A 27,790-nucleotide genomic window follows, 5' to 3' on the forward strand; every position below is an offset into this window, starting at 1 on the left:
GGGATATTCGTCAAGGGAGTAAACGCGTGTAAAACCAGTAGTGAGGTTGTACGTGAACTATCACGTAAACGTTGTCTTACTAAACTAGATCGTCACAGTTACGTATTGAAATTGGAATTTAGCAAATACGTTAAATATTCGGGGTTTGAAATATGGGTCGTATTTGTACTTACGTTAAATGAGATAGTTTGATCATCCAAATGGCTGTTAAACTATATAATGTTAGATATTGAAGCTAATATAGTTAGTCTGAGGTTAAATTATAATTGAATCTTTTTGTCTTCTGACATAATATTGTTGTTAACTATACTTATATGAAACCCAGAGCCAGTATGGAGAATTGACCTTTGTACTATTTATAATTATATAACGATAGTTGTAATTATATGATATATCAGTTTTATAATACTGGATGAATTTCCCTTGTTGGATGAAATATTGCAAAAAAAATTGAAGTATTAAGTAAATTATCACAACTGTTTGGAATAATAGTAAATATATCAATCATAACTATTGATACAAAAGTGTTGTTGAAATCAGTAATCAAATTGCTTATAAATAATTGACGCTAGAGTATAAAAATGTTGACGGAATAACAATTAGTTTATGAAAAAAAAATGAGTATCTATATTTTTATTTATAATTCAATCTAGTAAATATGGCACCCATTTTTCGGAAATATCGGTTTACTAGTTCAATTGTAGTTGTGTTGAACAACTCAAACACATTTGATGTATATTGCTATGGTATTGTATAACAGTTACATGTTAACTACGACGTTTATTTGTAAATAAGTTTGTGGAATAAGTTAGGAGATACCAAATATTTTGATGTCCGTAATCCATGTGAAGAATATATGATTAGTAAACTAAAACTGTCAATAAAAACTATTTCTCGAGAGTTAATTTTTTTAATGACCAAACAATACTTAATTTACAGACACCTCTCGTATTACTTGGTGTTTGGTTTCCAAAGGAATGTTTTGTGAAAGTACAGAACCATGTTTGCTGTGTATGGCATGCGCAGAGTCGTGTCGTTCCTCGCTTTATTCCATGAGCAGCCATTACTCGCAGTCTTGCCACCTGGTCTCCGGTGGCCCGGCCCTATTAGCGCTCGTAACTCCGCTGCGTCGTTACCGCGATCACACACCGCCGCGCGCCTGTAAGCCCTCCAGAGCCGACTGCCCGCGCGTGGTCAGGCGTGACGTGGTGCGCTGTGCCTGCTCTGTGTCTGCTCTGTGCCTGCTCTGTGCCTGTGCTGTCCCTGCTCTGTGCCTGTGCTGTGCCTGCTCTGTGCCTGTGCTGTGCCTGTGCTGTCCCTGCTCTGTGCCTGTGCTGTGCCTGCTCTGTGCCTGTGCTGTGCCTGCTCTGTCCCTTCTCTGTGCCTGCTCTGTGCCTGCTCTGTGCTTGCTCTGTACCTGCTCTGTGCCTGCTCTGTGCCTGTGCTGTCCCTGCTCTGTGCCTGTGCTGTGCCTGCTCTGTCCCTTCTCTGTGCCTGATCTGTGCCTGCTCTGTGCTTGCTCTGTACCTGCTCTGTGCCTGCTCTGTGCCTGTGCTGTCCCTGCTCTGTGCCTGCTCTGTGCCTGCTCTGTCCCTGCTCTGTGCCTGCTCTGTGCCTGCTCTGTGCTTGCTCTGTACCTGTTCTGTGCCTGTTCTGTGCCTGCTCTGTGCCTGTGCTGTGCCTGTGCTGTGCCTGTGCTGTGCCTCTCTGACCCTGATCTGTGCCTGTGCTGTCCCTGCTCTGTGCCTGCTCTGTACCTGTGCTGTGCCAGCTCTGTGCCTGCGCTGTGCCTGCTCTGTGCCTGCTCTGTGCCTGTGCTGTCCCTGCTCTGTGCCTGCGCTGTACCTGCTCTGTCCCTGCTCTGTGCCTGTGCTGTGCCTGCTCTGTCCCTGCTCTGTGCCTGTGCTGTGCCTGCTCTGTCCCTGCTCTGTCCCTGCTCTGTGCCTTTGCTGTGCCTGCTTTGTCCCTGCTCTGTGCCTGTGCTGTGCCTCTCTTACCCTGCTCTGTGCCTGTGCTGTGCCTGCTCTGTCCCTGCTCTGTGCCTGTGCTTTGCCTCTCTGTCCCTGCTCTGTGCCTGTGCTGTGCCTGCTCTGTCCCTGCTCTGTGCCTGTGCTGTGCCTGCTCTGTCCCTGCTCTGTGCCTGTGCTGTGCCTGCTCTGTCCCTGCTCTGTGCCTGTGCTGTGCCTCTCTGTCCCTGCTCTGTGCCTGTGCTTTGCCTCTCTGTCCCTGCTCTGTGCCTGTGCTTTGCCTGCTCTGTCCCTGCTCTGTGCCTGTGCTGTGCCTGCTCTGTCCCTGCTCTGTGCCTGTGCTGTGCCTCTCTGACCCTGCTCTGTGCCTGTGCTGTGCCTGCTCTGTCCCTGCTCTATGCCTGTGCTTTGTCTCTCTGTCCCTGCTCTGTGCCTGTGCTGTCCCTGCTCTGTGCCTGTGCTGTGCCTGATCTGTGCCTGCGCTGTGCCTGCGCTGTGCCTGCTCTGTGCCATAAGCGCGTGGGGATACGCGGTGCTTCATTCCCCACTTATGTCAGTGACTTGGCAAACCACCCCGAGGTGAGGGTTTGGTATTTGTGCGGTGTGACACCTGCTTACCACTGACCTCTGATGTTACAGTCTAGTGACAATGTTTATTACAAATAGCTAGTTGTCATTATTTTCCTTATAATCTTGCGCAGTTGAAACCAATGCACGACAAAAAATATATTTCAAATCAATGGCCAAGATTCTCAGGTAAAGCTTAAATTAATATATTTTGGTAAGGCAAGAACAGTATAAAATGTTTGTATTTATATGAAGATAAACATTGTTGGTGGGGCAATAATACAGCAATTGCATGAATATTACCAAAAAAAATATTTGGCAAACAAAAAATAATATTACATAATGTAAATGCAGATAAAAACGCATATCAGTATACTACAACTTATGTTTTTTTATATATATTACACCTTTAAAATGTGCTGCGGTATCTAAAACAACTCTGCAACAAAACTATCACTTGAACTAGCTAATTTCAAAAGTAAATGGTTGTGAAATTTGGAACAAATTGATTGTCTCATTTGCAGGAGCCTAAGTCACCAAAAGAATGTTATCATTACAAATTTTTACGCAACATTATAAGACATTGTAACGTATGATAAACTATTAACTATTTAGCAAAGTAAAAAATATATATATATATTTTTACTTTTTTTTTAAGAATATTTATGATATGTTCTGTAATGTCTCAGAAGTTGTAAGTCATTGTAGAATTGCGAGAAATTTCCGAACGTCTTGGCGAGGTACATTAAGGACACGACTCGTGGGAATTTATGTTCAACGAATCGAGTTGGGCCGCCGATCCCTCTTGGCGGAAGAAAAACTGCATCTCGGGGGATAGAGACGAGAAGGAAAGAGAAGACGAAGGAAGTCGAGAGAAGTCTGGAGATGGATGTTCACGGCAGTTGTTACGAGGCGAAGCAGGGGAACAGAAGGAAGAAACTAGCAGGACAGAGGAGGAGTGAGGAAGGGCCAGAAAGGAAGAAAGGAAAAAAGGTTCTCCGTTGTGCCGGTGGAGGAGGGGGGGGAGGGAGTTGGCTAGGGCAGCTCGTCAAGTGCTAAAGCATTTCTGGAAAACAATTACTGGCAATTCGCTTCCTATGGCATCGCTGCTAAATGGGCAGCCCCTAGGGCGGAAGATTGGGGGTGGGGAGACGTGTACAGGCGGGTTCCAAGTAAAATGTGAACCCGCGAGTTATGTACGGACTTAAATCGGCGAGGGGGGGGGGGCGGTGGTGAAGAGATTTGGGATATAACACCATACCCCCTTTCAGAAAATCTAAAAAATAAAATATTTTACTGCCATAAATAAATGGAAATAATTTTTAATCAAACTACCCCCCCCCCCCCCACCGTTTTTTTTCCAAAATGAAATTATGCGTACGCTCCCGACTGTAATCTGTAATCATCTTGTAACATTCTTGAACGGTGTGTTCTAATCTAATCCGCTTTGGCCGGCATTCATGCGAGAAAAAAAAATTGCCAAAAACATGGTCTCGTATACAGACTGGCCCATAATTATGTATATGATGTTTGACTGACTAGTATTTGCAATTTTGTATAGAACGTTTTGATATGGCAACACTGTGAAGCCTGAGAGTGGGGATAACGGTCGCTGGACTTAGAACCGTTAGTGTATGCCAGACAGGATGGCGGAGCGGGTGTATCTGGAACAGCGAGTGCGTTTAGTGCGTTTGTGCTCTGCAACAAACAATTGCCCGGAGATGAGACGTACGCTGGCAGTAGAGTTTGGAGGAAATGGCCCCTATGTGTTATCAATCACAAGACCAAACAATAAATTTTACGGCACCGGTAGTGTTTTACATGCGATGGGAGCGGGTAGCCCCCAGAGTGTGCACACCGGTGATAACAGGAGCTCGTGTATAGGAAGCCGTATCTTGGCAAGCCAAAATCTCAAAGGTGTATGTCCAGATAGTTGAACATAATCACGCACAACATGAGTAATGAAGGATCTGAAATTAAAGCCATATCATCATCCTCGTTTGATAAATTTTCTTAACGACGGTGATATGTGCACGCGCTTGGAGTTTGCAAAAAAAATTGGTTTGGAATGCTGAAGGAAAATCCAGGTTTGGAAAAAACACATCAATTGGACAGATGAGGCCAAATTTCATGTTTCGGGAAGCGTTAACTCACACAATCTGCGTGTACTGGAGGGAATAAAATCCCAATGTGAACATCAGTATGCATGACAAAAGTCCTGGTGTCATGGTTTGGGGTGGTGTCTCAAATGACGGGGTTGATTGGCCCATTATTTTTCGATGATACCGTTACTGGAGAACATTACCTTAAATTGCTTACAGACACTGTGTGTCTATTACTGTCTGCACGACTGGACATTAATGACCTGCGGTTGCAGCAAGATGTAGCACCGCCCTTCTATGCCATGCCAGTGCGGCAGTGGCTGAACCAAAATTTCCCGAACCGCTGGATCGGTCAACGTGGGTCTGTGGAGTGGCCAGCTCGATCTCCCTAGTTGACACCACCAGACTTCTTCCTATGGGGTGTTTTAAAGGACAAGGTGTATCAACATCACATACGCAATTTGGCCAAACTACGGGATGCTAGCACAGAAGAGTTTCACGATATGCCAGTACAGGTGTGTGTCGAGCTGCTTGTGATAACCTTTTCTCTTCGTCTCCAGGCATGTATCGATTTGGATGGTGCATTTGTGGGCAATGTCATGGAGAACGGAGATTAAAATTCTTTGCAAGGAAAGGTATGAGAGTAATGTGTTTATGTGTAATTTTATGTTCAAGTTATGTTGCTAGTTGGATGGTGTTATGCACAAATGAGTTAACCAACAAAAGGAAAAAAAACTTATTGAAATAATTGTGCAGGTAAAATGACACTTTAAATTGAGCAAATTTTTTTTAACCGACATTCCTTGCTACTATGCCATCTTGCGACCAAACATTCAACGCACTGCCACAACACCGGTTATTGTGTGTTCAACTTTGAGCTCAATTTACTCAGTTGAAAATGTTTGTGGGTTGAACCATTTTTACATAACACCGTCCAGTTTCTATAACGCAGTTTTTGAAAACATCATATACATAATTATCTGTGTGTATATATAAATACATACATATATATATATATAACTTTATTTGTTTGTTTGTTCTGTATCCGTTTCTAAACCATTCATCCGATTACGATGAAACTTTGGGTAGTTGTGATCACGTCCTTGTGAAGGTTTCTGAATTAGTGCAACAATTTTACAATAAGTGGCGCGCGAATTCTGTCTACAAATGTGTGTATTTCGCATAGTTTAGCGGCAGGTAGTGCATAACAGAATTAAAATAAAACAAATACAAACAGCGACAATTCAAGTTGTGTGTGACATAAACAATAGGTGGCGTGCGAGTCGTTTCAACAAATGTGTGTATTTAATATTGTTTAGCGGCAGTTCATGTGTTTTCGTTGTATGAGTCCGCACGCATGACAGAAATTGAATTTAATTGAATTTAATATTAAAGAGAGATAGAGAGCGATATAAAGATAGCTAGATAGATATATAGATAGAGTGAGATAGAGAGAAGAGAGGTTTAGAGAATTTGATAGAGAGATTAATAAAGAGATATATAGTTATATAATTATACAGAGATATATAGAGAGATAAAGATATGTATGTATTTAGAGGAGAGAGATTAAGAGATATAGTGGAAGCTATAGAGGCAGATAATCATATATGCAGAAAGATATAGAGCTTTAAAGAAAGATATTGATAGAGAGATATAGATGTATAGAGTGAAAAACAGACATATAAAGCTATTGTGAGAATTAAATGTACATAAAGAGATATAAAGTGAGATAGAAAGTTAGAGAGAGGTTAGAAAGAGATTAGATGTATGCTTTGTATATGTGTAGGCTACCTACTTCAAACAAATTACAAATAAAAAATGATTGAAACATTGCATCGCATTCCGGTCACTAGCTAGTTAGTTACAAGTAACGCATTCTTCGAATGATTCTTGCAATGGGAGGAGATTGATTCAATATGTTATTTTGGTCATACATACGCCACCACTGGTTACACTGTACGGCAGAAGAATCCTTAATAGCAGACAAAAAACATGGACATGCAAACACACAGAAAACAAGCCCTAATCAGCGGATGTCAAAAAATTAAAAAATACGTTAAACAGCACAGAAAACACCATGGAAAAAATTATTCAAAAATATTATAACCTTGCAGTAGGGTGCAGACAACTTTCGCGAATAAATCTGAACGCCTATTATAATGCAACAAGGTATACCCTCACCAGTGTTTTCTTCCTTGTGATTGGCGGCCTTCTGCGAGAGAAGTCGTTTCTTTTTTTAACCGAGCCACTCAGGATGCGTTTGCTTCCGCACTGAATTACTGTGATTGGTGCTGTAAAAATTGACACGCGCCTGAAAGAAATTCACCCAATCACGAAACACAGGCGATGCTACAGTGTTTTAACTTATAACTAATCTCGGAATCTTCTCGCGAAATCAGCATGGCCCTACCTTGCAGACATATATAGTGGGCTAACAACGACGAGACAGTACCATTAAGGAAAATAAATGAAGACAAAAAATGACTTTGCAAACACAGATACAAACAGACGAACCCAACAATGATACTAAACAGATAATGTGGACTACACAGCGTCAACACAGGAACGCATAGGCAAAACCAGTGTTTTGACAAAACAGATATTCTGTAAACCACAACGACGGCAACACAGATGAACACAGTTACGATTTTTTTTTTTTTTTGTAACTGAGATATGTTCCCGTCCAGTCGCTGTATTGTCCAAGGTAGTCTTTTTTAAATCTTTATTTATTTATTTTTTGTTTTTTTTCTGTCTCGTGTTATACCAATGACTGAAAAAAAAATATTCACTTTGATAAATTAGTGTTCACGTGTTTGTCATGTTAGTTGACTCAGCGGAGAAAACAAAAACGTTATTATTAGAACACCTGATTCTCAAAGTTAATAAAAATTTTAATGTTAACATAATATGCAAAATCTCATATGTTAGAATATATTTATAAAGGGTATTTATTTTAATGTTTATTTGAAAGATGAAAGACTGCATTGTAAAATTTCTCCAACTCCTACAGTCTGCCAAGTTCAAGGAGATTATGAACTAAGTATTTGGCCTGCACAAATTTATCTCTTGTTTGCTTTTAATTATTATTGTGAAAATATATTTTTTATCCACCGAAATTTATTTTTAGATCCGCTTAGAAGTTCGCCGCCATCTTTTATGAATGGTTCAATGCGCTTCCGTTGTTTAGCAAAAGCGTGGCAGTAAACCTCTTACCTCGAAGATGACTAATCGCCCTGTTGACCTCGCTATAAGCACGCCAGTGTAATTATAAGGTTATCCGTCCGACGAAAAGGTTATCCGACCTTCGATGGCGTCTCACGAATGTTCGCGCCACAAAAAACAGGAGATAAAGAGTCGAAACTCAATGCTCTAACTAACGCTCTTATTTTCTTTGAAAATCAGCAAACTGTGCGGTATTCATCGGCAACCTAACAACCTAAAACTCGTTAACTTTTCGAAAGAAAATGTTGGCTACCTTTATTATATTTTTTTTTGGTTTGTTGCTGGGAATACCATAAATGTTTCAGATTATCTATTTCCCAATACTGGACAACCAAAACACTATGTTAAAGTGCTTTATGATTTGTTTCAAAACTAAAAAACTGCAATTTTCCAACGTTTAATATTTGGCAATTATAGTCAATACGCAACTCCGTTAACACACCATTTCGTAAATTCTGATATAATAATGTCTGTAAAATTACTATTTCTATTCAAGTCATGTTTAAGAAATTTCTATGTTTTATTTATATTTAAAACTTTATTTTTTGATGTTGCCATTTCTCAGCCTCGCAGTATTTTTAGTGGCCATGTTCCGCCTGTACAGTTGCGCCCCCCAGGTTCGCACACAGGAAGCGTGGCGAATGGTGCCCGTAGGTATTTCTGGAGATGTTTCTAACCCTACGAAGATTCCTAACAGTACTCTTGAGTTCCAGGGAACATCTGATCCTGAGATTGAAGTGGCTTGCGATAGCATAGTAAGCTACTAATGACAAGCGTGTAAGCTTGAAACAATCATGTATCAAGAGCTGATTCATCTCTAAATGACTAATTAATAGCGGCAGACATTTTTTTCGCGAAAATAAAAAATTCCGTACGCCCCATAGACTGCAATAAGGTGCACCAGCGCTAGCGATTTCTTCCATGTGATTGGCGTCCGTCTGCGAAAGAAGCCATTGCCTTGCTTTACCGAGTCACTCAGGACGTGTTTGCTTCCGTGCTGAACTATAGTGATACTTGTGCCGACAGTATAAATGCATCTGAAAGAAATAAGACCAATCAAGAAACACAGGCGATGCTACAGTGTTTTAAACTCTCAGCTAGTCTCAAAATCTTTTCGCGAAAAATACATGCCCCTACTAAGTAGCTTGCAAGTAAGCTTGCAAGCTTGAATAAAGCTTATACTATAACTATAAGCTTTTAATTACCCTCAAAACAACCAATTTGCTGCAAAAATAATGCAAGCTGGATTCAAGCTGACATTGAACTTGAAAGAACCTCGTACCTAGCTTGGAATAACAGGTTTTTATTGAAGAAATAATGCAAGTCATTTTTAAATCTTGTAAAAAAGCCGTGATGCTCTTTATTTTCGGAAGAATTAAAGGATTCCTGCCCATGAAATATTATAATTATTATTTAAGAACATTTTTATCAATGACGCCTCCACTGTAAATAATTTTGATAGCATTTGTTAAATATTATTCTACGTAATCGTATAAGAAAATTTTTGCGTACAAATAGAATACATTTATTTCCTTTGCATTTGACGTTTTCGTAAACACGAAGAGAAATTATATATTTTTTTAACGGCAAATTTTCCTTACAAGTGCATCTGTTACCTCCCATACATGTTTAGGAACGTTTACGAGGGAAAAAAAAGCGTAAAAGGTTGTGCGCTTGTCCAAGCTGATGGGATAAAGTCTTCACGATGAAACAATGTGTATATTTGCAGGCGGGAAAAGCGCGCATCCTGAAAGAGCTTCGCCTCGGCCCAATTCGTCATCGAGTGCACCTTTCTTCTTCATCCCCCCTCCCCCTGAGAGTGAATGGCTGCGCGCGGCTCTACGTCACGACCTGGGAGGGTCTGAGTGCAAGGAGCGGCGCTAGATGGAGTGAAGCGACCTCGTTTCACGTTCCGTCTCGTCTTCGGGTTCGGCGAAGGAAGGAGTGAGGGGGGATATGAAGGGGTGGAAAAAATAAAGGATTTTTTTTTGTTTTTATTTTCCCGTCGCTACTCGGGTTTCCTGTGAATAAGCGACAGCCGCTTTCAACGGAGATTCGTTTTCGGCTCTCTTTCGAGCAGTCCCGGTGAAACCATTTGCGTTATTTCTCGACTTAAAACTTGGCTTTACCCTTGGATATTTTTTGTTTGCTTGCTTACTACACGTATTTCTAGAGGAATCTGTCTTACGAAAATTAGAACTAAAAACGAAAATTTGTATTGATTGTGCATACACGTAAAATTAATATTTTAAAAAAAAAATTACTATGAAGCCTTTAGTCAAGGAAAACTTTAAAACATTAATATTTTCATGATTTTTTTTCGTATTGCAGATAACGTTTAGAATATATGTGGTTCAGGAATTGACAGCAAATGCTAGTAATTTGCGAGACTTGAATAGTGAGACGTCAGTAAACAAAAAAAAAAATTAAAAAGATGCTCAAGAGTGAAGTGTGATCTGGAACAGAATGTTCAGACATCCGCCTCCCACTACGAGGGCCTGGCTTCCGTTCCGGTGGGGTCGGACCTTGTACTTATCGCAAATAGGAAACGTGGCGGACGTTTCCGTGAGCCCGAAGGGTTTTCTCGCTGTACTCCACGTGTTCCCCCACACATTAATTTCATAAATGCTTTATTCTCGTCTCATCGTGACAAATGAACCCGTGTCAACTGGACGCTAAGCTCTAATACATATGACTCTTACAGGCTACTAAGCATATGCATGATCAAGCGTGTAGCAGGTGTTCTGAAACTGCATACACACACACACACCTGCCAATATGAAAGTTGAAAGTTGAATAGATGAAAGCACTTTGACCGCGTGAATTTTGGATTTACTGAAGAGTCATTGTGAAGTAGCAGTTGAAGTTTCCGCCTGTTTTAAAAACGGATCTTACGTGTTGGAGGTCTACTAGCGAGGAAGAGGGAAGATCTTGACCTGCCTCGCATCCCCGCGCAGGTCTACTGACCGATTTCTTCAAGCGAGAAGACTGAGTTTTGAGTTGGGTGATTTGCGAGATTTAGTGGTTGAGTTTGTGGCCATAGGTGGCATGGCCACTTGATTTTATATTTATTTTAATTAATTTTGAATTATGGCTGTGACGTAATTTTAGTTTTAGTATTTGCCCTTTTCCTTTTTTATGTAAGTATTGGTCTTTTATAAGTTTTGTTAATCTTATTTTTAAATATGTTTTTCTATTATGTTTTTTTTTTAAATGGTTTAGTTTCTTGATATTTAATTATATCGTTTAGGACTTTGAATCATAATACGGTGTACGACGCTTCCCCCCCGTGAACATTCAAATGGACTGTTCCAAGGCAATAAGGTGGTGGGGGAAATACGTCAAGAGGGACGGAATGAGCTGTATGAGGGGGTCGTCAGCTGATCGCCGTGGTGGACGTGTATGCGCTTCGGGCGTGACGAGCGCGGTGATGGCTTGTGGTATTGGGCCGGCGGGGACTCGTGAATATTTTTTAACATAAATCAGCTGACGTATATTGAGCTTCGGGAAATACTTAGATTGTGGCGGGTGCTGCCAAGAGGATGAAGCATGTAGCATGTGTGCTAAAGTACAGCCGGCTAAACTCCGGGCCAGGAGGTCCGGGGTGGGATGCGACGTACAACGTTCAATCCAAGTAAGTGATTCCGGCTCCGAACTTTTGCCCCTGTAACCCCGGGGCGTTGATATAAACTTTGCCCACCATAACAGTGAACAATTTAAAAATAACTTTTGCCAAAAGACCCTAATTCCCACGTCGAGTGTATGTTGCGTCCTCGTACTCATTTTTATCGAACCTTCCATCAAGCTTGCCATGAAGCGTCGTAAAATAAAATCACCCGGGTGTAATCAAGATGTTTTAGAGTGACATTAATTTTCAGTAACTTTTATTTGAATAGTATTGTAATTTATTATTTATACATATATATGTATTTTTTTTAGAACGGTTTTTGTATCAATGTCGGAATTTATTTATGCGTTTATTGCAGTATTTATTATTTATTGGTATATATTAAAACGTGGCTATATTAAAAGCCTCTGTAACTTTAAAGGGCAAAAGGTTTTAGATATAATTGTATTTATTTTGATATTTGGTCTTAAATTAAATTCCTTACCATGCTCATGCGCAAATGGTCTCATTAAAGTTTTTGACATTTCAAGTAATTACGTTCTTTTCATTTTAAATGCTATTAATCTGTTCTCTTCCTTTTCTAAAAACTTTTTGAATAATTTATTTGTGAATTTTGGGGCACTCGTTTATCGGAGCAGCGTGCAAAATAATAATTTAAAAAAGATAAACAAGATTGGAGCGTTGAAGGCTGTTCCCAGACGGGTGTCTAACTTGTGGTGGTGTGACACCGGGAGTGTCAACCGCGACAAGTTATAGAGAGCGACGGAGAGCTGGCATAACGAATAATATATGTTAATGGAGTGAAGATTATCTGGTCACAAGACCGCGCAAGTTATATTTTTTATAGAATGGTTTTTGGGGAAATTATTGTGTAAATAATTGAATCACGAAATAATTAGTAGGCCTATACGTAAGCTATTTAAGTTAATTTTGTACATACTTTTCGTCATTTGTATGGAGTTGTTAAGATTGCATGCATTAAATAATTTTACTTTTATAGTTTGATAATTAAATAATATAATTATTTAAATATAAATCTGCAACTACAAATAAATTATTTAAAAACATTGTTTGCAGAATTTTTAACATTGAATATTCTAGAATGGTGTAGTAGTCTAATGCATCTCTTCTCGATAGCTGCAAATTGTAATGCATTATATATATATACACTTAAATTAACTGGGGCAAAAAATGGTAATTATAATAAAGGTTATGTTACCCCCCAAATCGTCTTCAAAATCTTGTCTGACAAATATATAGTTTGATATAAAACGTAATATGGTGGCAATCAAACTTCTAAAATAACGAAACAAAGGCCTTGGGCAAGAATAGTCCCGGACAGGCTGTGGCTGAATTGTTTATTATACCTCCGAAGAGTTTAATTTGTTTACAACGCACTTCTTTAAGCAATATGGATGTGTAAAGTTTCTTAGAAACGATAATATTTACGGCTTCACGAAAAACTCCCATTAAACAGAGTAAGTACGATGGAAGTTCGTGCAGGGAATAAACTGAACTGCCTTGCCTCGAATAAAAATGTTTTCGTTCTACTTTCTCTCTTCCTGCGGGTTGAATACCAATGAGAATTCCTCAAGCCCAGTAGAATCAAGCACGCATGCGTGCGAAGATAAGTTTGTGGTAGTTTTGGACTTTGTTTTAACGGGCAAAGATTGCTACAATGCACATAACATTCATTCCGCTGAAATATTGAAATTTACTTTTGGCTGGGTTGCCATAAAACCCACATTGCAACCAATAGTTTTTAAATGCGAATACATGGCTATAACTGATATGTTAACATTTGTTAAAGTATCAGATATACTCGTATTATTTCGTTTGGAAACGAGTAATTATCTGTGGTAAATTTATTAACACAGTAAATACTGTTTATAAGCAACCAATAATTAATTTCGCCTGCGACACATTATAAAAAAAAGTTAAAATATAATTTATTCCACTAAAAAAATAACTAAATCTTTGTGCAGCGTGATATGTACAAGCAGTAAACTTGAAGCAAAATAAAATCATAAAGTACGATTGCTAATAGTTTAATGAAAAGTGTTCTTCTCAAAATGATTGACAGTAGAAAAAAAATATTTATGTATGCAGTAGAGCAAGTCTTCTCACAATATTAACTAACCTTTTTTTTTTTTTGCAGTGATTTCAGAAGCTCGAGAGATCGACTCACTAATTCGAACATCTCGAGTCCAGTAAACATGCGTGGAATAAACTTAAAAATAAAAAAAAGGCCAGTGGGTCAGCAGGAAGAAAGGGGTAGGTCACGGGAAACGCATACGTTTTTGATTCAGCGGGAGAAAAAAAACCCGGAGTGAGAGAGAGAGAAATTATTAACAGCGAGAAAGGTGGATGAAGGGGGCAAGGAGGGGGGGAGGCCGCTCGCCAGAGGCCGTGCCTGCGGGACTGCAGCCGGGGGCGGGGGGGGGGGGGCGGGGATGAAAGTAACGGGCGGGAGTACGGGGGGTAGTTTTGGGCGGTAAAAGGGTTGAGGGGGAGGTATTCCCGGGCCGGGCCACAGTTGCACCGCCTCTCCGCTTCGCTGCTGGGAGCGCCGCGATCGATGAAAGCTTCCCCCCCCCCCACTTCCCAACAGCCCCCTTCTCCACCCCCCCCCCCCCTCCGCAATCCCTCTACACCCCTACAGATCTGACGCCATGTTGGTGACGTCACCGGCTGACGTCAGAGCACGGAGGCGCTCCCCCCCACCTCCAACTACGCACTCCGCCGGGCCCCGCATTGCTCCGCTAGGCCCCTGGCAAAATGTTTTAAATATTTCAGACGCACCTTATGTCTGCTCCACCCCCCTTTTTTACCCGCACTCCCTAACGAAGGCCTTCAATTATTCAAGCCCTCACCCGGGGGCGGCGGTCGGACCGCCGCTGGGGGCGGACAGCGAGTGTTTCGTCTGCTCAGGAGAGGAAGGCTGACGAGACTTTTCTTCTCCGCCGGAAGGTTAAAGTTGGTAGCTGCACAGACGAGCGGGAAGGGGTTGATGCGTGTAATCTTTCCCCCGGGTCATGAATTATTAGGCCGGGCCTTCTGGGGAGCAGCTCTGAGACGCCCTCTCGCGGGCTCGGGGCCCCTATTTACTATCATAGCGCGGGGATTAGCCCTCATCTCGGCTGCCGGGATGAAGTCTGCCGCCGGAGGCAGCTCGCTTCCCGGACGAGGCTCGTGCTGGATTTATTTACGAGGCGCTGCAGGATTCGCTGCCGTCGACGAGCTCAGACTCGCCCCGGCTGCACTGCACACGGGGCGCGGATACACGTCCGCCCGCACGCACCTCAGTTCTCGCCTCGTTACAGCTCTGTAACAGGGTGGCGTAGATGACCAAACTACAATGCCAACAAGGGCGTGTGCAGCTCGATACTGAAAAGGAAGGAGGGGATGTTGGGTGTATTTCCATAATTCAACCTATTTCACGGGGCAGATGGCTCCATGGTGCTATACAACAATAAATAATGATAAAAGGGAAAACCGCATTCCTTAAAAAAATATATATACGTATTTTTGAGAAATTTTCGAGTATCAGTTACATGTTTTCAAAGTAGATATCCCTGTTCTTAGTTCCCCCCTCCTTTACACTTACCACCCTTAAATGTGCCCCTAGATGTGGGAACAGTTATGTGGTACCTATCACCAGGGGTGTAAATCTGTAGGATTCGCAAGGGGCGCCCCGTAAATGTATTTATTTATCGTCTTTATTGGTGGTGAAGTTAAGGCGGTACGCCTTTTCTTACACTTAAACACTTTTCTGCAATTACATCAAAGAGTTGAATATTAAAAATTAAGCATGATATCAGCAGATGTTGACTACATATTAAGAGAACAAATTAAAATTTTAACTTAATGTTCAAATATTAACTACTACAAAAGATTCAACCATAACTAATTTAAAGTAATTAAAAATTAAACATAGACATACATAAAAAGGAAAGTAATTAAACATACAGCAAATAGTATCAATACCGGGGAAAAAAAAAAGTGCTACTACATTAAAACCAGTCACTCGCACATTCACACACAGATGCAAGCAGTAGGGTAGCGGCGAAGTGGTCATGGTAAGCAGTTGTTACAAAGATGTTTTTTCAGCCTGTACTTAAAGGAAGCTAGATTTTTTTTTTTGCCTGGTCGCTTGGTCTAATTCGCTTTGGACGGGGGAGGGACCACCCGGCCCGACAGTTTGGCGCATAGGGTTAGCCGACAAAAGTCGTGCTGTGTTGCTAATAACATTTCATGACTATAGTCCTCCCGCGGAATTCATGCGCGGTCTGATTTTTATGTTTCAACGTTTTCGACTGTGCTGTCGACGCGTTGTGTTGTCCGCAATACTGTTTAAGTTCATCTTTAGGTTTGTCTGTTTGACACCAGCTGATTTAGGCCTATATTCTCTGTGGGTCTATATTTTATTTTATTTTTAATTCCTATTTTGCATTCATGAAATTTTTTTCCCCCGTGACAAACAGCGCAAAACTTCATTCCCCATTGCATGAATTGTTTAAAGAACGTAGTGATGGGGGATTTTAAATCTTGTGTTATGAGTAGAGACCGGAAAAATTCGCGGGTTCAATGACCTTCAGGATAGACTCCAATATCCTTTACACACTCTGGCAAATGCCAACTGTTCATTGGCTGCTGACTTGTGAGTCGTCTCGACTGGGTGGCCTGTGATTCGACACTTCTATGAGTGAGGGTCTCTAATTGGCCTTCAGTCCTCCAGATTAACAGTTAACCAATGGCAGAAGCAGCACTAAGGTATAGCTATTTGAATTTTAGCATAACACGAAATGAACCCGCGAATTTTTCAGGTCTCTAGTTATGAGTGATGTTGGAAGCAGGAAAAAAAAAAAAAAAAAACAACGGCAGCGAAATAATTTGAAGAATCCCACTGGGCTTCGAGTCTGGCTCGGGGCTCCTTGTGCACGGGCTCGTCTTGGCATATGCACTAACGGGCCACTGCCGTTTGCAGTGGTTCACACGAGAACTGTCGACTAACACTTAATTTTTACAACCAATTTTTTTTACGGGGAATCTTATTTTTGATTGTGTTAAAAATAAAATCCATTACAGAAAATCTCGATCATCTCAAACGCTATTTTTTTTTTTTTAGAGTCCATCAATAAACTCTTAAAACTAAAATTACTAGACAGCCTTATCTGCGAACATGTTCATTCAATGCAGACATAAAACATGTTAACGGACCTTCAATGGATGTTACTACAGATTTATTACCAATGAAAGTCTTGCATACGACATCTAAAGACCGCTAGCCTGTTCAAAGCCTTGCGTGTAGAGGCGATTCTGCTTTAGATGCACGTGCTAGCGTCGCCTTTATTAGCATCGTGCCTCATTCAAACATACACATTTATCCTAGTCGGAAGCGTATTTCTGGAGTGCTTATTCTATTAAGAATTTCGTTATTATGAATGCATCAATAAAATACCGTTACTTCTTAATTTTCTTTAGATGCAAAGAAAAAAACTTATTGCGAGGAAGTACCTCTTTTTGAAAACAAATTCAGGTAATGTAACTACATTTCTGTATACCACGGTCTGGCTTTATTTTAAAGCATTAAAAAAAAGTCAGTAACATGATAATCAGTAATTCAGTTTAACTGGACAAGCAAAGCATCGGTTTCCTTAGTTTTATCTAATCACATTCCATGAAGAAGAATGAAGTCGTATCGGTGGGGTAGGGAGCAAGCATAGTAAATTAACTGCAGTTCTATCTCGAGGGAGTCGCTTCGAATTGCTTCACTCCAGTAGGACACCGCTTTTCTAACGAGGAAGGCGCTGTAAATATAGAAGCAAGCTGCGCGTCCAATTCCCGTTTCCTTTCAATATTATCTTGTTTTGAAGTCATACTTCTTTAGGTGCGTTATGAGAAAATGATGAGCGTGGATTTTTACGATACGCACGCAACATGCAAGGAAAATTTCACAGGATGGAAAAAAAGGCTGTATAACAAAAAATAGGCTACATACAAATAAAAATTATACATGTGCTATTAAATCTTATAGTTAAGTGATTGATATTGAATACTGTTCAATATAATTAAAAATATTTATTTACTGTGAATACTAGTGAAGAAATTTTGTTTATAAACTTTTTTAAGTGAATTTACATTAGTGAAGGTATAATTTATTTGCATTATAAATAAATAAAATTAATACATTAGAATAAACATTCAGCATATTTATTTATTTTCATTTTTAATTTTAATATTCGTGGACCAATAATCAAACAAATCTAACGTACAGTATTAGTTACACAAGAGATCATATTAAATTGCAAAAATTCTAGTTATCTCCTCTTTAAAAATGCAAAAAAAAAAAAAAATTATATTCTTAGTCTCAAACATGAATACTTTTTGGCAATCTCAGTATTTTTTTTATTATTATTGACACGTCCACCGAGAACATGAGGCACATTTAAGCGATAACAAACTTAAAATAAAAGCAATTACGAATCACGTTTAGGCCAGCCAAGTTAAAAAATATATTTCCAAACATACAGCAAACAATTAACAAGCTTGTGATTTGAAGCTTAAAGTAGTATTTTATATTTGTTGCGAAAAAAATCTTAGCACTTATTAGACTGCAATACGATAGTATTCCAAATCAAATATTATATATATTTATTTATATATACACACACATACACACCGCCTAAATCGAAACCCTATTTGGGAATTCTAGGGGTGTTTGTTTTCCCAATAGCTTTAAAATTAAACTTTCTTCTTTTAATCCTTCATTTCGTCTTCTTTGTTTAAATTTTTCTAGGGGCTTCTCTCTTAAAGCTATATGTAATTCTCTTTTGTGTCTCAAAATATTCACTTCAAAATTCAATTTTAATTTATTCTTTATAAATAAAATTCTTAAAATTTAGAAAATATATACATTCATATTAAAATACATAAATTATGTCCAAGTCGATAGCAGGGGTGTCCTGATATTTACCTTTTTTGACTTATTTGTTTCGTCATTCATGTCTTTATTTTTCTTTTTTCTACATTTAGTTGCCAAGGTTTCTCCTATATCTTCATTACTATATTAAACTTCTTCTCCATGACATCCAATATTTATTCATTCTTTCTTTCTCTTGTCGTTTTTTCTTCGTTCTTCCTTTTCTGCCTTTTCTGTTACTTAATTATTAATACCATCATTTTCACTCTTCTGTCTTCTCTCTTATAAACTTATTATTTTTTATAAGCAACTGGGTATACCCACACTAGCAGTTTCTTCATTGTAATTGGCGGCCGTCTGCAAGAGAAGCAATTTACTAATTTTGCCGGGAAAATAAGAACGCATTTTTCTCCGCGAAAAATTGCTGTGATCGACGTGTGTCTGAGAGAAATTCAGCCAGTCACTAAATGCAGTGCTAATGCTGTATATTATGGTACTTCTAGTTTCGAAATATTTTCACGATAAATACATTTCCCTGCTTATCGGTTTTTGACAGCAGGTGTTGCAACCTGTATTTCTTGAAACATTAGAAATGTTGAGCAAAAAAGCTTTCGATAAACAAATTTTTAGATTGGTATTGGATGGATAATACTTTGTGAATACGATCTTAAAAAAAAGTTTTATTTCATACGGAAGTTTTTTATAATTTCCAATGGTATATCACGATGGCTTAGGCGCTGTTCTATGTAATTGTAGCTTTTAAATCTGCATGTTATTTAATACTTTTAATGAAGTTTGCGGTCTGATAATATAGAAACGTGTAGGTTTTTTTAATAAAATACCCAATGATTGACTATTGGAAAAATAACGTTAATTTACATGAAGATCAAATTAAATTTCTGGAATTTGTTAAATCATGAATTACGACCAGAGGAATTAAAATTTGCCTACTGGCTGGGATGCAGGGATTTAAAATTCAGTGGATCCGTGCACATTAACCCGTGATCAGACTTGGTGACACGCTGGTTTTCCTTGTCCACAGTAATTCCGTTTCCAGTCATGTGGAACTCCGAGCCCAACACAATGGAAAACCTCTGTGGGTAAAAATAAAAGCAGTGCGATTTTTTTTGTAATTAGTGAAACTCCGTTCGGGATAATTAACTGTGACATTGTAGTATAAAAACGAATTTAAGAGACTTTTGAAAATATAAAAGTTTAAAATACAAAGAGTTTCATTTAATATTTGTTTGGAAAAATATTTTTTTTTATACCCATCGCAGGAACACTTTTCAACAGCTCGGTAACAAATACTTAGGGCATTGTGTTGCTATTACTAACTGATGATAGGTTTTATTAGTAAACTGAAATTTGAAAACGCGCCAGAACAGTTGCCAAGCACAGCACAATATCTCTCAAAGGAAGATTTTCTCATTTAAGTAAAGCATTTATTTTGTACCAAATAATTTTTATCTTATTTGTTAAAATGTTATCTTCGGAAACATTTATTTATCCTGCGGGTACTCTAAATTTTATTGTTATGTTGGAAATTATAAAATTATTTAATCGTATGATTGACCATTTGGAAGAACATGAAAGGAGTGAGTACTAAAAAATAAATATTCCAAATTTTTTTTAGTTTGGTGGGAACGGTAAAATTAGTTTCTCATAGGACATGATGGAAATATTTTTGGCGAAAGATCTCCAATTTTATGCAAAAAAAAAAAAGACGAATTTATTGAAATAAATACGAAAAGAAAAAAATACCACAGGCGTAACCATCTACTAAAATATCGACAAAGATTCGTCAAAAGACTTTTAACTTTTAAAAAAAGAGGGTGGTGCTTGATATGTACGCGCGTCTGAAGTTATACTTACTTGGCGTAATAAAAAACCAACTTTAATTCTGCAAGCAAATTATTAATATGAATAGAGTAATAAAATGAATGAAGTGATTATAAATGCGGTAAGTTAAGTATAAATCCAATGAAATTAATTTTTTTAATAAATACCCGTGATTAAGTATTAACATAAACACGTGTATAAAATTATTTATTTAATTAGCAAAATAATCAAGAAAATTTTAGTAATGAAAATCAATAAATATGCTGAATGTTTGGTTGAATTTGTTAATTATGAATATTTATTAAATTATAATGTTATGATTTATAATTTACAATGCAAATAAATCATATATACAGGAACAAAACCACACTTATATAACTACACATGAAAAAGGTATAAACAAAATTTCTGTCACTAATATTCACAATAAGTAAATGTTTTTAATGATATGAACGAGTATTAAATATCATTTACTTAATTATATGATTAAAAACAATATAAAACAATTTTTTTTCATGCTGGGCGCGCATCGCAAAAATTCACTCTGATCATATTTTCTTTCCATAACATGCCTAAAGAAGTATAACTTAAAAATATAAAAATTAATTAAATATATTTCGTTACATTGGCACTGCATCGTCGCAGCGATAAGAAAAATCTTACCATTTTAACCCCGCCACAAATAAAGACGATAAATATAATTAAATGGTGATAAATAAATAATTTTAAATTTTCGTTCTTATGTAGGGTTCCCGCGGCCAGGAGAAAAATCCTGGAAATTTAAAAGGTTTCTTGGAAACCTGGAAAACACAAGGAAATTGACGTCTTTGTTACAAGACAGTGTCATTAATTATTTTTATTTCTGTATCATCTTAGTAGCTCAAAACCAGATTTTTTAAAAATATTTTTGACGTGATAACGTCTTATAAATCGACGAACGCCGGCCGCACGCACGAAAAATTATCACGTTCCACCTGAGCCGAGCGTGCAAGAACCGGCCAGCCACCGTGCGAGGAAAATCTTCTATACTATCAAACAGGTTAACCGCGGGCCTTTTTAACTAATAGTTCGTGATTATATTTAAAAAAAATATTTAAATTAAATTTGCAAAAAAAAACTGTAAATAATATATTTGAAAATTTCATCATTGTTTTCTTATGACGTTATCACGTAAAATTATCGTTCGTAAACCGACTTTACAGACAACCCCCACCTTTTTTTTGAAACATTTTTTTTTTAAAAAACATTAATTTGTGTACTGTTAATGATAACGTATGGATAATATTGTGACAACTGCGATTGGCCGGCAAGAGAGGTGGGCCGTCTCGCGCTAGTGCTCGCCCAGGACATGTGACATGTGCCTGTATGTCCCCGCGGCCAGTCGCACGTCGGCTGACCGCGGCACGTCCGGGCCACCCCTTGCTAGGGAGGCTCGCAGGGGTCGTCATCGGCGGCGCTGAAAGGGTGGTATCGGCCGCCTCCGAAGGGGGCGAGGGCGTGTGTGGTCGTTCCAGAAGCTTCCCCCCACCCCCACCACCCCAACACCCCCGAGGGGGAAATGAGGGAACGGTGGGACGAGGGGGTGTGTAAATCAATGTCGCGACGAACCGGCGGAGCAGCCCCCGGGGAAGATACTGCTGCGCTCAAGCGAGGATTTGGGGGGGGGGGGGGGGGTTAGGGAGTTAGTTGGGGGGGGGGGATGAAACTGTTCCGGCCTCGCGAGCCCCGCGGGGCGACTCGCGATTGAGACAACGACGCGAAGAGAGGTCGTCCTCGCAGCAGCTGGATGACGGAGCGAGCGCCCCAGGGCTCGTGCGGCGAGCAACGAAAGAGAGAGAGAGAGAGAGAGAGAGAGAGAGAGAGACATTCCACAAAGATTTCCTGTAACATTTCAACAAAAAAAAAATTTGGTTGTCTGCAAAGTCGGTTTACGGACGATAGTTTAACGTGACAACGTCATAACAACACATTGATGAAATGATTGCATACTTTTATGAATAAAATTGAATCATTTTTATTTAATTATCACTATTTTGTATGGATACAAAGAAGTAGTGAAATGAAATCTACAATTTAATTGATAAATTTACTTTTATTTGCACTCACTAATTCAAATATGTTTATTACTTTATCGAAGAGATTATTTTAAATATAACTTTTATACATGTTTGCTATTTAACTTCTTCCAATCTGAGTTATTCTGTTAAGGATAGGACGATGATAGGAAAAGTAGGAAACGAATGGGAATGTTTCAAATTTAATGTTCCTCGAAAAAGTCAAATCGATGGTTGTTCCAATCGAGTGAAAGAGAGATAGATGCGGCGCAAGCGTACAATGAGCGTAACGGGACACCTCATAACGGGACAATGTGTGTAACGGGACACTTTTTCGTGCGTGCAGCAGGCGTTCATCAATTTATTAGACGTTGTCACATCAAAAATGTAATGTAATTTTTAATCCTTACCATTATATGAGAATATTTACTATACAAAATTTGGTATCGCTCTTATATTTGTTTAAGATGAAAATAAAATGCACATAAATTGCATCCAATTATAAGTGTCAGTAACTTATTCTACGTGTTTTAATCACAAAAAAAAAAGAATGCTTCCTGTGTATAAAAATCTACCTGCCTCATGCTGAATTTTATTTTTATTTTTTCAGATTTATTGCTAAAGTTAAGGTTTTTCGATAGTCATATACTAAATTTTACTTAATTTATAGACTACCATATTAGTTAATAAATTATAATAAAACTTTTAAATAGCATTTATTAATATTCGTATGTATTACAAAATGGTGTTAAAATGCAACAACAAACAAATAAATACGTTTTACTAGCATAATGTTTGTATAGTTGCCTCATACTCTAAACTATCGTATTTATAATAAGTCCTGCACTGATGTTTTCTTAATTAATTCATTTCCACAATTAGCAAACAAATTCCTTAAAACAAAAAAATAAGGTAGACTTTTTCAGAGTGGATATTTTCTTCCTTAAGTGTTCTTTTTGTTGAAGTTTTAATACTGAAATTAACATCCTCTAACTAGATAAAAAATGTCACACTCATCTATCCTTGTACGACGATCGGAAACATTTGCGGTTTTTTTTTTGTATCAGGCTGGACAAAACGAATTTCTACTCAACCAAAAACTTATTGATTACAAATTATGTTGGACGTACGCCACACGTCCTAAATAAATATATAAATAAATATGTATAATTAAACTTTCCGATTGCAAGAACAATTCAGAGAACAAACCTTTGTTACGTATTCATTGTCTACACGGGTTGATTGATGTCTGTGAACCTAAGGCTGAAGTTTGGTAGTTATAACTAGAGATGTTCTCCCAAGGGTTGTTGAGAAAGTGTTACGAATGCAGCGGACAAACTGTACACACCTACTCGCCCCCCCCCCCCCCCCCCGCAAGCTATTCCCATCATCCACTTTCAGCCCCCGAACCCCAAAAAAAAAACCCCGCTCCCTGCCTGGATCCAACCTCACCTCCTCCTCCATTCCCCGCGGTGGCGGGCAAAGAGAAAACCTTTTAAACCACGTTCCGTCGTCTTTTGCATTTCTGATGATGGATAGACTGCTTTGTGGGGAGTGTTCGCCCGTAGCGCGCGGACGTCGAGTGGGTTCGGCCATAGGAGGGGGGTAGGGGGCGAAGTAGGAGGGAAAGTTTTTTTTCCCTTTCCTTGGGATCGACTCGAAAAGTAAGGGATGTTGGCGATCCTGCGTGGAGCGAATATTTCCGCAGGGGTTCCACCCGGTGAGGGTAAAAAAGAAAAAAAAAAGAAAAAAAAGTTCACTACTTGGGACGAGGGAAAATATACCGAGGTTGGGAAAGAGAGACGCTAGTACGTGAATGAATACTGGCGATAGCTTAGATGTTTGCGAGGAGAATGTGCGTGCCAACTTTGCTGGCGAAACAAAAGACTGCGAAATTTCAGGATTTTAAGCGCGGCGAAAAGCAATTCCCTGTCCCTTCGTTGATTCTTTTTTTCTGTCAAGTGTCAGCGCCTTTTATTCACACTCTAGTTCAGGAATACAAAATAATTATACACGCGGCTTTTAAACTAACTTTGAATTAATGAGAATAAAAAATATTTTCATTTGTAACAGGGGAAGATAAATTTAACTTAAATTATTCCACTTAATATTATAGTTATTTTATTTCACAGTTCACAAATCAAGTTTTATTGTTGTAACAGAACGTTAAATAATTTCAACCACAAATTTTTATTGAAAGTTACTGTGAACAGAGTATGGATTATTTCGAAACCCTTCTGTAATCAGCTAGTTTTTGAAATGTTAGCTTATACTAATACATTTTTATCCATTTTATCTAGATTTTTTTTTTAATTCAGTCTTGTATGGTATGTTATCATTTTATTAATTTCATAACGTAAGTTGCACTATTTTTTTTTAGAACTAACAGGGTAACTGTTTTTTTTTTAGTGTACATTATCGATAAGTTATTTCTTTTTTTTTTTACATGCTTTATATTAGCTTCACCTGTATGTTTGTTTGTCTGTCCGTCTGTAACTCTTTCGACTAAGAGTGAGTGGCTCATCACTGTAATAATTTAATATTCAAAAAATTCACATACGGAAACACAACCTCACACATAAATACACTTAACAAAAGGGTTTTTGAACACAATTTCAATCAAAATTTTCGCTATATATATTAATTTTATGGACCAGTAATTAATATCAAACACTAAAGTATTTTATTTAAAAGCACATATATAGGGTTTGTTTGTTTATATGTAGCTTTTTAATTCATCCCGTTCGTTTTCGTTGTATGCTGCGCGCGCATGGTGAAAATCCACTCTCATGGTTGTTTCCATGACTCGCCTAAAGAAGTGGAACTGTAAGCACTAGTCGGAGAGTGTGGAGACTAGTCGGACAGTGTGGAGACTAGTCGGGCAGTGTGGAGACTAGTCGGACAGTGTGGAGACTAGTCGGGCAGTGTGGAGACTAGTCGGACAGTGTGGAGACCAGTCGGGCAGTGTGGAGACTAGTCGGGCAGTGTGGAGACTGGTCGGGCAGTGTGGAGACTGGCTGGAGACAGAGTGGAGACTGGCTGTAGACAGTGCGTGAGAGCAGCGCAGTGGAGTGACCCTCCGCCCTTGTCGCAGGGCCGCGCTCCGGGCAGGCGAAGGGCGCCTGGGGTCCAGCCATGCCGGGGCCGCGGGTGGCCATCGCCCTGCTGCTGCTGCCGCCCATCCTGCTGGCCACCTCGCCGGACAGAGGTGAGTGGCCGCGCCGTACTGTCCGCGCGCCGGCTCCTCTATCCCCGGCGTCGCGGCGTGGGAGCCGGCGGGCGCACTGTAGCTTTGCTCGCTGTTCACCGTGTGCACATTCGTACCACCATCACCACTACCTTACCGGAAATTCGTTATTTCCTGGTGATACTGACCTTCGGATAAGCCATAACCAATTCATAAGGCTATTCGTAAAGTAATCTCCGTTTGATTATTTAAAAAAAACTAATAAACTCACTAGAAAAAAAGGTTTTTACTGACATTTTTAGTTTACTACACACCTAGTTCACATTTTTTACACATTCGTCATCCAGTTTCAAACACTTTTCGAAACGCTGCGCCAGTTTCTATAACCTCTCTGCATAGATGTTCGCCGCCTGACAATCGTTATTTTTCCTGCAATTTGACCCACGTTTCATTAGAGGAACAAAATTAACGCCCTTTTCGTCCAAAAAAAAAACGTTTGCGTGTACTTATGTACGCGCGTGAGAAGTTATACTTCTTTGGCATCATTAAAAAATAGTTTTTAATTGCATGCAAATAATTAATTACAATAAAATAATAAAAGGGCTGGAAAAATATAGTCAACACAGTCAATTAAATTCAGTTTAAATTTGAAAAGTTAAATAAATAAAATTTAGAGAATAATAAATATATATATGACATAGTTTGTACTAAATATTATCAGATATTTAATGTTAAATATTTATTATTGAATATAAAATATTTTAAAAGAAAATAAATTTAATAATAAATTCAAAAATTGAATTTAAGTTTATTCATTTTTTAAATATTTATTATTTTCTTAATTTTATATTCACTTTTCATTTTTATCAAATAGTATTCATTAAATTTGTTCATTTATTTTTATAAATATTTATTATTTATTCAATTTAAAAATAAATATTAAAAATTAATATTTTAATTTGATGTTCGATTTTAATTTTTATCAAAAATGTTTTACTAAATGATGTATTAAAGTTATTTCTTTATTTTGTAAATATTAATTAACCAATAATAAATATTTAACATTAACAATTTAATAATATTGAGTATTAATTATACTAAAAAAATAATATTTTAATTTATATCAATAAATAATACATTCGGATAGTTAACCTCAATTATATTGGAGCACTTGAAAAAGTATTAAGGCACAAATTTTTTACTAATATATAGGTACGAATAGTAAAAAATATTAATCAAAATATTCAATTTAAATCACTACTGAATATAATTTATTAGCACATATATAATTCACACTTGTATGAAACTAAAACACAAGTTGTGAATATAGATAGAAACTATAAACATGTGGATAAATATTATAAATATGAAAACAGTGATCAGAGGTGACTAGCGTGCCAACATGCGCGACTAATAGAGGTTCTATTTCTATTTTGTTGGTAGCTTTTTTTTCGAGACTTAATAAGCGGTTTAGCGGGCAGCTTCAACCTGTTAATTTTGTGTTACAGTGATGAACGCACATCTTAAAATTTCACTCTCATCACTTTTTTCATAACGCGCCTAAAGATGTATAACTTCAAAAACTGTAGCCATAATTTTTTCGAGTCGAGTAAGAAGATGTTTACTAAGCGCCTGTTCCGAAGCTACACGCATTGCGTATTAGAAGTCCATGATGCCTATGGGCAAGACGTCCATTCCATTCCCAGGCAGCTAAATTCTATACAAAAGGTTTAAAGAAACTGGTGCCGCGTTACGAAAAGTGCTTGGAACTGAATGGCGATTTTGTGGAAATGTGAAGTAAATTTGAAATAAACAAAAAATGCCAATAAAGTACTTTTTCTCACGAGTTTGTTTTTTTAATGACCAAACATATCTTACTTTACGCATAACCCTCGTATATTTCTTAATTATATGTATATGTAACTATATAATATACAGTTACATCAACGAATGAATTCTAAAAATTTCATTAACACTTTTCTCATAGACTAACATAAAACCACAGTGCTTGGTTTTTAATGCATGATGTAATGTTTTTAATCCGGCATTCTAAGGTTCGGCACATTCAACAACATGGTACCAATCTAGCTGCTTGCGTTCAGATTTCTTTCGGGTGTATTCAAACTGTTGACCTTGACCTTGACCTTTGCCGCCAGTTTACGTTACTGCGGTGTTTGTGTTTATATTTCGCAAAGGGTTTATCGTCACTGTCGGTAATAATTTCTATGTACTGTTTACCTCGTTTCTAGCGGGTTTCATTTTCTTGTGGTTTCTAAATCGTGAAAGCAACGTGACGTCA

The 27,790-nt window shown here is 38.3% G+C and overlaps 1 protein-coding gene across 1 annotated transcript in view; it reads left to right on the top strand.

Moving 5' to 3' along the window:
- The window catches only part of LOC134533492 (peroxidasin-like), a 521,250-nt gene that overhangs the window by 276,681 nt on the left and 216,779 nt on the right, over positions 1-27,790 (top strand). Inside the window, exon 3 of the mRNA XM_063371017.1 lies at positions 25,399-25,512. Within this exon, the coding sequence (XP_063227087.1) occupies positions 25,440-25,512 (73 nt within the window). The 5' untranslated portion in view covers positions 25,399-25,439. The remainder of the gene's footprint in view (positions 1-25,398; positions 25,513-27,790) is intronic.

Source organism: Bacillus rossius, chromosome 6, assembly GCF_032445375.1.
Source record: "Bacillus rossius redtenbacheri isolate Brsri chromosome 6, Brsri_v3, whole genome shotgun sequence".
Taxonomy (NCBI): domain Eukaryota; kingdom Metazoa; phylum Arthropoda; class Insecta; order Phasmatodea; family Bacillidae; genus Bacillus; species Bacillus rossius.